Source organism: Diospyros lotus, chromosome 10 (assembly GCF_014633365.1).
Source record: "Diospyros lotus cultivar Yz01 chromosome 10, ASM1463336v1, whole genome shotgun sequence".
Lineage (NCBI taxonomy): Eukaryota > Viridiplantae > Streptophyta > Magnoliopsida > Ericales > Ebenaceae > Diospyros > Diospyros lotus.
In genome coordinates this window covers 27,437,223-27,449,472 of record NC_068347.1, presented here as the reverse complement: position 1 = coordinate 27,449,472, position 12,250 = coordinate 27,437,223, and the positions used below count along the sequence as shown (strand labels likewise).

General features: G+C 35.7%; 1 protein-coding gene and 1 non-coding gene across 2 annotated transcripts; both read right to left on the bottom strand.

The window, feature by feature from the left end:
• Nucleotides 1-1,857: 1,857 nt before the first annotated feature.
• LOC127812362 (small nucleolar RNA snoR117) lies at nucleotides 1,858-1,948 on the bottom strand. Its single transcript, XR_008025868.1, has one exon. It is a non-coding gene; the product is annotated as a small nucleolar RNA snoR117 (small nucleolar RNA).
• A 2,934-nt stretch (nucleotides 1,949-4,882) lies between these two features.
• On the bottom strand, nucleotides 4,883-12,105 carry LOC127812325 (metal tolerance protein 10-like). The gene is made up of 6 exons (XM_052352750.1): nucleotides 11,688-12,105; nucleotides 9,152-9,264; nucleotides 8,153-8,398; nucleotides 6,968-7,048; nucleotides 5,578-5,808; nucleotides 4,883-5,424 (listed from the first exon to the last, which is right to left on the bottom strand). The coding sequence occupies exons 1-6, from the start codon at nucleotides 11,902-11,904 to the stop codon at nucleotides 5,080-5,082; spliced, it is 1,233 nt and encodes a 410-aa protein (XP_052208710.1). The 5' UTR covers nucleotides 11,905-12,105; the 3' UTR covers nucleotides 4,883-5,079.
• Between the last annotated feature and the right edge of the window lie 145 nt (nucleotides 12,106-12,250).

Genomic DNA, 12,250 nt, shown 5'->3' with positions numbered 1-12,250 from the left:
AATCCTAGGCTCATAAAAATCATGAAGTAGAATACAGTTGATAATAACAATAAAACCGTCTACATGCTGGCACACTCCAAAAAGGGAATTATCCAAAGATCCACGGATATACTTCACATGCCAAATTGAAAATCCCAACCAAACAAATAAAATTTCTAGCCATCTACGTGCCAATTGCAGGCAGAGTAACAACTACAGCGAGACATTCAAGTACAACCACCAACCACAAATAACTCTCTTTTCACGTATTTTGAATCAACTTATTAGTACAGTTACGAGTGCAAGAGAAGGAATATGGAATTCTACATTCCTCCCAAGTCCTAACACAGTGAAAAACACGCCGAGCGAGCTGGTATGGTGAGCTGGGGTCGGTCTCTGCAAATCTTTTAGCAAGACAAATACAAATTATAGAACATGGGGATTATTTCTATCAATCATATCTTCAACTTCTGGAGAGACATTGGTAATAGAATGCAATTCTCAACCCTTCCTATCCGAAGCCTTTACATTTTGTCTCCTTCAACTAGGGGAGAAGGGATGGAAAAAAGACTTAAAAAAAAATCGTTTTATATTTTGATAATATTACCTTAATTGGTTGTTTAACATCCTATAATTTCATCAATTTCCATCGTCCTCCCAAACACCAAAAAATAAAACCCTATCTCCTTCGTTCCCATTACTGAATCTATCACAAAGAAAGCCAACACGCACGAGGATTTGCAAGGATAGGTACCCAAGTTAAAACATCAAACTAATCCGATTCATGAGAATGTCCGGGTACATTAGAATCCAAATAATGTAAAAAAATCACATTACTTCGGTTTCATTTATCTGGTATAACATTTACTAGCACACAAAATTCATATCACTTCGTCTGTGGGAATTATAGAAAGGTTTGAATATGACCCTAATCGTCCTTCTCGAATTGCACCAGGACAATGGATCGAGGGGGTGCAGCTAGGCCGCCAGAGGAAACTAACCCAACAAAGTAAGGCCTTCTATTAGATACGAGATCGCTGCCGGCTGCGTGTCCTTTGGACCCTTCGCCCACTTAGAAGTGAATTCCAACCAGAGACACAAGAATTTTGAGTCCTTTGCTCTAATCAGCTGAGCTACCTGAACCACTTTCCTAATGTGTTCTTCGCCAAATAGCACTGGTGCATTGGACTTACCGTGATAGGGCCAAGCGGTATGACCCTTAGAATGCCCCATACCTCGTGGCATGCGAGTTTCGTTTTAGAAAGTCCATATAACTTCTAAAATTCTTCTTACTGCCAACTTCATACAAAGATCTGTTACTTAATAAAATAATTGGGGATGTATGTGATTAAACAAGTCAGACACACAATCCATAACCCAGAATTATCAAAAGTATCAAGGATTAAATAGGGCTCTTCACCCAAATACTGGCTCTTCAAATATAGATTCTTATGACGGCACGCAACCTAGGAAACTCAGAAGAAATACTTCCAGAATTGCGAAGAGTTAAGAAACAAATGTAGGGACATCTGAATGCATAGACCATATAGAAATGGAAATGCCAGAATCTCAGCCCCGGTATTTTTATTGGCAACGTACAGCGCTGGAAGCACTATGGAAGATTTCGGAGTGCATCAGAGACTCTAATTTGTTGCCTTTTATGACATTAAAACCAACTTTCTGTAAAACATTACGAGACAGCGAAATCTCAAGGAGAAAATGATAGTTCAAAGATAAACAAGCCACACGGGTCTCGTGGTTAAATAGTAACATCCTTTGATACTGTTATCATCCAAACATGATCGCCAATAACAGAAAAACAGATAAATTAGGCGAAGTACGAAGGAATACTGAACATTGGAACAAAAATAAAGCAGCAGGCCTCAGAAGATATAAACAGAGTCACGGCAGCCTCTTAGAAGAAGCATGCTCAGATGGTACGGACAATTGTAATTATCCATCATTGGCCACGGATTTAGAGCTTAAACCAGGCAAACAGACGTGTAACACACACACACAGATATATATATATATATATATATATGAGAGAGAGAGAGAGGAGAGAGAGAGAGAGAGAGAGAGCACCCGCACCTCCCTACGCCGGTGGCGGTGAGAGATTGGGCGAGCGGGGAAGAAAGCAGGTACACATTTATAGGGCGGAATTGAAACCCTAATGCCCTTTTCGACGCTGAAATTACGTCAACGACCTTAGAATGGTAAACGTGTAACTACCCAAGGGCAAAATATCAGATTCCCAGCCCAGGTCCCTTTGGGCCCAATCAGATATCAAGCCCGGTTTTAATAGTGGGCTAAGCCCAAGCCCACTCAAAAATATATTTTTATGGATGTGTATGAAAGTTATATGTATATAATTATATTATTTTTTATTTTTCTTTCCCTAAAAAAATCTTGTTCCAAACGTAAGAGTAGTCTCGTTACTTATATGAATGTGTTTATAAAGATAATTTTACCAGGTTAAAAGACCATCAATAAAAGTTTATATATATATATATATATATATTATAAAAGTATTTATTAAGATAATTTAGTCTCGTGAAAGAAGACCAACAAAAGTTGGTGCAAGGAAAAATAAAAAAAATTGGATCAAATCTTTACTGGTTAGATATAGAAGAAAATTACAAGAAATTTGGAGGGCAGATATTGATGATATTGTTATTTGTTAGGATTAATCATATCACAATTTGGCCTTAATCGGTAAAAAATGATAAGATTGATCTTTTGGTATAACATTCAATGTTTAAGTTAGTGAAATAAATGAACGATAAAAGCATAATAAAAAAACAAAAGAGTTTGTTGATTTATTCCATCTTTTAGTGAGCCAATATACTTGAAATTATCTTTAAGATTTCAAAACTCGGTGTACAACAAAGAATTCATCGAATTGTATAAACTCGATTATCTCGAATTGATAACAATTTGTTAGACTAAATAAAAATAGTGTTAAACGTAATCAATAGGAATTGAACTTTGTAGAGGTGAGCCGGACTAAATTTTTTGAAGATAAAATTAGATGTTTTCTATTTCGCATTTTTTGAGTATCTGTATTTTTATGCATAATATAAAATGTAAAGATCTCATAAAAATAAAATGATTTAAGTAAAAATAATTAACAAGCATATATTTATTAAAATAAAGAGATTTAAAATACATAATAATAGATAACCCAGAGTAAATTAATTGTTATTTTAAAAGTCACATTAATCAAAAGCTTGGAAGAAAAAACATTAAAATGAAGAATAATGCTATTAGTACACCTTTGTGTACACCTTGAGCTACATAAAGGTGTACCAATGATAAGAATATCTCTCATGAGAAGCATAGAGGCACGTAAGGCGCATGGAGAGGCGTAGGATATTTTAGTCATAACACCCCTTGTATAGTCTAAAATATACAAAAATAATGTACATGTAACATGATTCTAAAATAACATGATTCTAAAATGAATCAATGTAATACACTAATCAAATCAATTGGGCCAAATCTTCTGCATCTGAGTCAGCCTTGGAAAGTGTAAATGAATGGGCACAAACAAGAGGATTTTTCAAAGATGATGATCCCGAGGTTTGTTTTATTTGTAAGGAAATTTTAAGTTTTTAAAAAACAATAATAAGTATTTCTCTATTTAGTTAGATGTTAGGAGAGAGATGAAATGACAGAAATATTGTTATTTTAAAATTATTATAAAAATAAAAAGAAAGCCATTGTGGCTACTTTTGGTGGCTGTAGAAATCCCAACAAGTATTGGGGGTTTTGTCCCAGAATCCTATAAAATTATCAGAGTTATGTGATTGAAGATTAACCAACAAGAAATAGGTACTAGGAAAGAGAAAGATAGAGAAAGGAGAAATACAAGTAATGAGAGAAAGAGATCTCATAAAACTTAAAACATTGAGAGAAAACAGAAAAGAAATATCATAAAAAATAGAATAGTGAAGAGCATGGATATATAAAAAGAGATAATGACAAATAAAGGAAGAGATTATTAAATTCTAAATATATGTGGATTTTATCAAACCTATTATAGTGAGAGAGAGTGAAAAATACGAACCTAAAACACAAATAAAAAAAATAAGAACAAAAATCATCAAACTTAAAATAAATAGAGAGAGAAACTTACTAAGATGATGATAGTAATCGGTGGGTGGGTGGGTGGGAGAGGGGTGATGGTGGTAAAGAAACTGTATTGGCATCAATCGCACCCATTGAAATTCGCAATAGTTCCAAACCAAGAAGAGAAAATTTGTCAATGCATTACTTCTCATAATAAGGAAAAGACAAGGGGAATGAGAGAAAATGGAGAAGAAGAAAAAAAAAAAGTTATTTTTCTTCAGGTTTCTCTCTTATTAAGAAAAATTGATGGTGCTTATTTAGAAACAATAGAATACTTGTTGCCAATGCTTCGTCGAAAATGAGAAGAAAATAGAGAATAAGAGGAAAAGAAAAAAAAAGTTTTTAATGTATGAGGGTATTTCAGCTATTTTAGACATTTTCCCTTTAATAAATATCAAGGGTTACTCAAGTATTAGTTTAGTTGTTCCAGCAATCAACAAATTTTACATAGCCCATGACTTCCCTTTATTTTGTGATGTTCACTAAGAATTTTCTTTTAATGAAAAATCACCTTGCAGTACATAATTGTCATATATAAGAACATTTAAACAGCTAAAATTTATACAGCTGGGATTATGGATGATGAAGATGAAGATCTACGATCAGAAAATAAAAAGGGGGACAAATTAATCTCACATAGGGAGTATATTTCACTTTCCAAAAATTACACTACCTACCTCTATTATTTATGAAGTTATATTTGGGGGTACATGCTGTAATTTAGCAAAACGAGTGTAATTTACGAAAAAATAAAAAATGAAAAGAAGTGGGAGACCAAAAAGAAACCACCCAGTGTGGTTTATCTTATTAATAACAGCTCAAATGAATAAACTTGGATATTAGCAGAAAATAAGGAGCATCAAAAGCAAAATTGATTAAACAGGTATCATTAAAGTCCAAGCTGAAGAGCGCAGCATGTTAAACAGGTCCGGACATCGGAACTGAACTTTCATGACAATGTCAATGGCATCATACCTTGCTCTTATGCTCTGGCCTATGCGAGAACTCAAAATCTATATGCACAAAAGCTCGCTCGACTTCTGGCAGTTGCTCGAGCTTCTCTTGCAGAGCTTCGCCAATGTCATGAGCTTGGATCAACATCATGTCCTCCGGCAGGACTATGTCGACCTCCACGAAGTAATGACAGCCAATTGTGTATGCCCTGACCGTGTCAATGTGCTTGATCATTTCATGGTGGTTCCATATGAGATATGTCAGTTTTGCCAGGAAATCTGGTGGAGCTGTTCTTCCAATCAGCGACTGTACATTCTCAACAACGGTCTTCGCCCACGTGCCCATTGTATACAGTGCAATCTGTATATGATCCAGGATTGGAACTCAGAATAATTGCAAGAACCATGCACCGATGTAAAGGTTTTAATGCATTTCGAGGAAAAGTTTTATGCAAATGCTGAGAAAACAAAAAGTTTAATAACTATCAACTCAGTTACAAGTTAATGGACTCACAATTATAGCACCTGTAGGATCGATCCACCAGGAATATTTCACCGCAAGGACAGCTGTTACTAATCCCACAGAGTTGGTGATGACATCAAATAAATGGTCTTGAGCATAAGCTCTAACAATTTCATTTTTGAACCTGCGGCAATAGACCATGAGCATGAATTTCACCACAGTGACAGAAACCATGATCGCAATCATCCATTTTTCCTGCTCAGCATTCATGCTGGGTCCAGACTGTAAAAGGTTCACAAAAGAAGAATAGCCAATATAAGTAAACTGAAGTTTTCTCGTATGATTGGCACAATTTAATGATCATAAATCGGTAAAAGAAGTTAGGTTACCAAAACAAAATAAAGGAACCATTTCAAGTTCAAACTAGCTGTCTAAATTAATGAATTATTTGTAGAAAATGACCAATATGTTAGCCGGTGATTTTCTAGATGGACAAGAAGTTGGATAGATGATATAGAGACTGCAGACCCCCCATGGAATCACGATCCAGATCTTGCAGTACCAATTGGCAATCACAATGCATTCACACACTAGATTGTGACATAGACCAACCTCACTTTAGTGGAAATATGAACAGGAAAATTAAAGAAAATTTGTCAATTATTGAAATCAAAGCAACCCAGAGGAGGATTTGAAATTGATGGAGTGGAAAAATACTCACCAATTTGTTCACATTCTAATTACAATCAGAATTATCTTTCAAAATGCGCGTGTGTATATATATATAAATGACTAACTTCAAATTGAACTGCAGCTACAAATAGCATTCCAACTAAGCCTACCCTCATACCATATATGGAATAAAAGGTCATATTTCAAATCCATACTCGTATCACACACCATAAACCATAAACTAGGTAACATTTAGTCAGTTACCAGGGAAAAAAACTTAAATCATCCTATAATATTTGAGATAAAGAATATCATTATTAAAATTAGGTTTAAATTAGTATTTAGGCACTTGAGCTGCTCGATGCATGTTTCTGTCCAAGTATAAACTAATCCTTGACAACAAGGTTATGCATGTATCTAAAAATGAAAGGGTATGCATGGATCTAGAAAATGGTTACATTCATCCCCTGAAAATTGAAAGGATGTGCATGCGTGTAGAAAAGGAATGTACTTGCCATTAAGATAAAGGTCTAGAGGGTTTCGGTGACTAGTATAAATAGACAATTGTACCAAGGGTATAGCATATCCAAGTGAGCGTTGTAACACAAAACATTAGCCAGTCCAATCAAAAGCACTCCCTTTCTCTTCATTCTTTTATGCATTAGCGCATGTGTGTGCCCAACAAGCTTCCAATAGTTTTTACTCACTATATGAGCCAGAGCTTATTCAAAAGGTAGAAAACAATATAAAGGAGATCTCACTCACTTACATGTGATATAAGCTGCCGAATTGATTCAAGCAATATTTGCAATCCAAGAGTTGCCATTACTGATGCAAAAACAATAATTCCCTGCAAATTAAACCTCAGTTATTATGGCTTGTTCTAAAGGGGAACAATTATCTGAGATTATGATAATTTTCATAAGGTGAGAAGTCCTAGTCATAGTTACTCTTAGTTTAAAATGCAAGGGTTATAACCTGTTAATTGGCAAGGGAATATAAGGTAAAGAAAAAGGTCTTCCTAGCTTTGCATTAGCAGTGAACACATAGGAACAGAGAATTCCAACTGGTCCACCATTACCAGTACATTAATCCACATCAGACTTGTCAGAGTCTAGGGAGTGAAACTACACATTCTCAACAGGTGTTATTGAGGCAAGAGACAAATAAAACCATGAAGCCGCTTAGATATATCTCCAAACAATGGAACTTCCATTTACATAATCTGCTTGCATTTTCATCCACATACACTTAATAAGGCAGTCATTCCATGCTTTCAGCGGGAAATCTGTGCACTATATAAAATATTACGTGGTTGGTTGTGGAATGTCAAAATACACACAGTACTCTTTTGGGTCACACATGACATGAATTTTTAATAACAAGCAAAGGAGATAGATCTGTGAAGCAGCAAGAGATAAGTTGGAAGAATCTTTTTTCCCCCCTATTTTCTTATTTGGTTCTGGAAAGATGGAGAAAGGAAAAATAAAATATCTTGCCATTGTACAATGGAAACACAATCTTTTGAAACCCCTCTTTATCTGAAACCACTCTAATTATTCAAGTGGAAACAAATAAATTATCACATGTGATACTACTGGTGTGAATTCATCACAAACATGATAAAAAAAATGTCCAGAGCATCATACACACTGTGGAGAAGTAAATAACGGACTTCCTGAGAGAGAGAGAGAGAGAGAGAGAGAGAGGCTGAAGCCTGGAAGATAAAAGCAATCAATAACTGAGGCTGCTCTCTTTATAAACCCCTCTGGGCAGCAAGGCAACCACATGCACACACAAAAAGAACCACGCACCTAACCAGAAACAACAGGCCAAACCTTAATGTCCCACAGATGGTTGATCAAATCATTGATAGTTTTAAGCTTCTTTTTTTTTTTTTTTTTCCCAATATCTCTGACCTTATCATTCAATACCTTGCAATTTTAACACTTACCACTGGTTGCATCCGCTTCTTTCCAATTGGATAGTAAAACTGGTTTGGCCTTTTCATGGCATGGGAAGTGAACCACAGAATAAATCCTGATAAGAGATCTAATAGAGAATCCAGGGTTGAAGCAATAACAGCCAATGATCTGCTCTCAAGGGAAGCATATACTTTTGCCATGAAAAGAAACAAATTAGCTGCGTTTGAGATGTTTATGGCCATTCTCTCACTCCTGGCAAGCTGCTTCATTTCATCCTGCAAAAGAAGTGAATTCTTTATTAATAGCAATAGCCACTATTCATAAAGAAAGGGCTATGAAATAAACTGAAACCTCCCTTGCCTGTTCCACAAGGGGCCATGTCAGGCCTCTAATAAAAATACATAGAAAACAATAAGTTCAATGACAAATCATAAAGAGCGAGCTCCAAGCTGAAGCTACATAGACATTCACAGCCTCTAGGGACATCATATCCCGAACTCAGTAGGCCTTATTTTACCTTATTTCAAACTTTAATTCATTTATAATCTATCTTTCACATATAAAAGCTTTATCAAAAGAAAAGGAAAAGGAAAAATACTACGTTAGCAATCCTGTACTATAACCAGTAAAATGATTAAAAAAAAGCTGACCAAGCTAACTGTCAAGGAAAATGTTGTGTATTGTTCATTTATCATGCCAATATATATACAAGGATCAAGATGCATTACATGACTTGTACCACAAAGTATAACAACTAAATGTACCAAGTAAACAAAAAATAGAATAAAACCTAATAAGCTAATACAGATATGTAGAACAAATATATTCTAACACTAACAACTGGCAAAGCATATAACAAAACTCAGTAGATCTTATCTTATAAACTTCAATTGATTTATTTAAATCATTCACATTTACCTAAAGAAAACAAATTTAAAGAAAGGGGGGGGGGAGTACTACTTTACAAATCCTGTAATAGAAGTAATAAAATTAAAAAAAAAAAAGAAAAAGGTGCAAAACAACCATACCTCTGTTGGATTTCCAGGCACACTACCTAATTCATGTATAGTCTCCATCTCATTGAAGCCTTCAAGAAGCCTTTCTTGCTTTTTGTAGTATTCTGCAACCTTGTGTTGTTTCCCTGAAAGAATACATAACAAAAAATTTACAATAAGTTCAAGAGGGGGTGAAAACAAGCTATCAAATTCAAAAGCAGCAAAATTTTAGTCATCAAGTTTGGAACTTTGGGATTGATTGGCCAGTAATGCCATTTCATATTGGCCCATAGCAAGAATAGATGAATGGAATAAACTCCACAATGCATAACTGATATAAAAATCCAAGAATCACAGTTCACCATCAAAGAAGCAAAAAGAATTAGAAAAGCAGAGGAAAAGGTTCAAATGTTTTTTAAGTTCCAGTATAAAGCATATTCGCACTGCTCTTTTTATTGAAGTCATTCCTGCCAATATCCAAATGGAGTGCTTGACCAAGCTCAGAGACCATGGGTTATCAGAGACTATGAACTGTAAGAAGAGGGAATAATTTTAAAACTTGTATGCGAAGTAAACAGAACAGCCTATGTTCCACAGAACCCTCTTTCTTACAAGTATGGAACTAACTTGATCTGACAAAAATGGAACTAAATTCACTTTCAAAGATAACCACAACAGAATTGAAATAATAACAAGGGTCGAAAGGGATTTGTAGCTTTAGCCCATGTTTTACTAATAGAGTATTTTTTTTTTTGGCTAGGTGATATCCTCTTCAGAAAGCTGGAACAATTCTATCCATTCTCAATCTTTACTTGCAACATCATATTTGTCGAGAGCCTTCAACATGAGAGTGAACCAGTTACCTGTGACCTCCCTGTTTCTAACTGTTTGGTTTCACTTTGTCTTATCCTAGCATTTACACAATCAAGTTTCACGTTATTTCAACTGTTGGTAAGCACACACCTCCATAACTTTTTATATGTTGTATTTCTGGAATGAAATGCTTCATAAACATGTAAGTATATATGTAATACACCTAGTTATTTACTACATCATTGTGTGTGTGTGTGTGAGAGAGAGAGAGAGAGAGAGTAAACAGAAAAACAAAATTTGTTCGTGAATTAGAAACCAAAAGTAGAAAGAAACACTCTTCTAAGCTTACAATCCACAAAATCAGGGTAGAAAATCCTCAAAACTTATGCTGTCAAGCATTTAAGAATCTCAAAAACACCACAAGAAGGGCATAGATTGTGCTATGTTTAGATGGAGAGTATGAAGGGGAGAGGACAGGACAGGACGAGAGGGGAAGGGAGATTCTTTCCCTTGTTTGGGAGAGAGTTTCATAATTCCCTTCCATGACCTTATTTTCCTTACACCCTGTTTCGACTGTAAAGAGGGGGAAGGCAAAATATTTATAATATTCTTATTGTTTTACTATATTCCATCCCCTTCCATTCTCCATCCAAACAGAGTAAAGCCACATGCATTCATTTACATTTCATTCTTCCCAAACAATGGGAGAGGAACAAACTTACATCACTTCCTTTACCCTTTTGTCCCATTCAATTATGTTCCATTACATATTTTATCCCATCCCTCTCCCACACATAAAACAAATGGCTTTGATATAGCCAAGAGGAAGAAGCATACCCACAAACAAAATGGTTTGTTGAGTTTTGTTCAGATGACCACATCATATACAAGAAATAGCAAAGGAGGTGTTCCAAAACAACCAGAAAAACTAGAAGCCATGAACAACCAGAAAGCAAAATGATAAGGAGAAGCAGAGCTCTTGTACACAACATCAGAAATAAAGACACAGTAACATAACAAGTTAACCAAATGCCTGATTGGCCTTAAGAAAACTACACCAAAACTGTAGAAATATTTGCTAGATATATATCATGTTATGCCCAACCAGAAAAAATTGGGAAAAGGGGAGTGAAGAATAAAATCAACAAGAAAAACAACATTTGATTGGCTCAAATCATACTATCCTTTATTTGTTAATTCTTTTTTTTTTCCTCTTTTAGATAAAACAAAACCCTAGACGCTACTGCTACACCAAAAAGAAAAAAGAAACCCATACAAACGAAGCTAAACAAGAAAAATAAAGTGTAAAAAAAGGTTATGAAGGAAAAGAGGAAGCCCTGTCTATGTTATTCTCATCAATGAATTAATCAAGATTCATTCTCGAAGTCTCAAGAGAAGTTACGGTCCTCTGACGCAATCAGATGAAAAACAAATGATCACTTTGATTTCTGGCAACCAGTTTAAGCAATCTTTTAAAGAACCATGAAAAAGTCTATCACATACATGTATTTAATTTGAAAAACTTGAACTAATCATCCTTAATCATGTTTCTCAAAAAATTAAGACCGCGGATGCGTGTTAATGCTGCATTTTGGGCGTTATCCTCTAAAACTAAACTTGTTACCAACCGTAAACAAGCAGACCAACACGAATCCAACATGAAAAAGTAACTACATTAAAAATGTTGCGAGACAGAGGCAGAGAGATTTAGAAAAACCGCATTTATATACACGCATGACAGGAGAGGAAGTTTTACTTGGAATGCACCGGAAACCGAGAGAAGAGAGACGATCGGGGTGACGACGCTCGGGCAAACTAAACTCTCTAGCATTGAGCCTCCACGACGCCTGGTCGTCGTACTCGTCGCCATCGTGTACGGCCACCGGAGCCGGGAACTCCCTCCCGGTACCATGGTAAGGTTCGGCCGCATTCCCGACGCTTCCCGCATCACTGCCGCTAAGTCTCTTCTCCATGACGCTCTCTCCCGGACGGTTGTGGGCAGTTTCGCCGGCGACAAACTTAATCGGCTTTCCTATCGAAGAGAGAGAGGGAGAGAAAGAGAGTAGTGCCAGTATTTAGGCCAGAAAGTGAAACGGATTGTCCGCATTATATGGAGCACGCGTTGGCGCAGTTCGAATAACACAACATCCTCTCTCTCTCTCTCTCTCTCTCTCTGAGTCTGGTGGAAAGCAAGTCTATCCTTCCGTATCCGTCCGATTCACCCTCCTTTAAATAATTGTTTTGATTCATGTTAAAAGAATTTTATATCTGTAATTTTATTTTAATATTTATATATATAAAACTAATTGAAACATCTAG

Bases quoted from the DNA above. Each gene is read 5' to 3' on its own strand.
- LOC127812325 (XM_052352750.1), bottom strand. From the start codon at position 11,904: ATGGAGAAGAGACTTAGCGGCAGTGATGCGGGAAGCGTCGGGAATGCG. The intron at 8,399-9,151 runs GTATGGTTGTTT...CTTCTTTTGCAG, and splicing joins TGCCTGGAAATCCAACAGAG to GATGAAATGAAGCAGCTTGC. The intron at 7,049-8,152 runs GTAAGTGTTAAA...TTTAATTTGCAG, and splicing joins AGAAGCGGATGCAACCAGTG to GGAATTATTGTTTTTGCATC.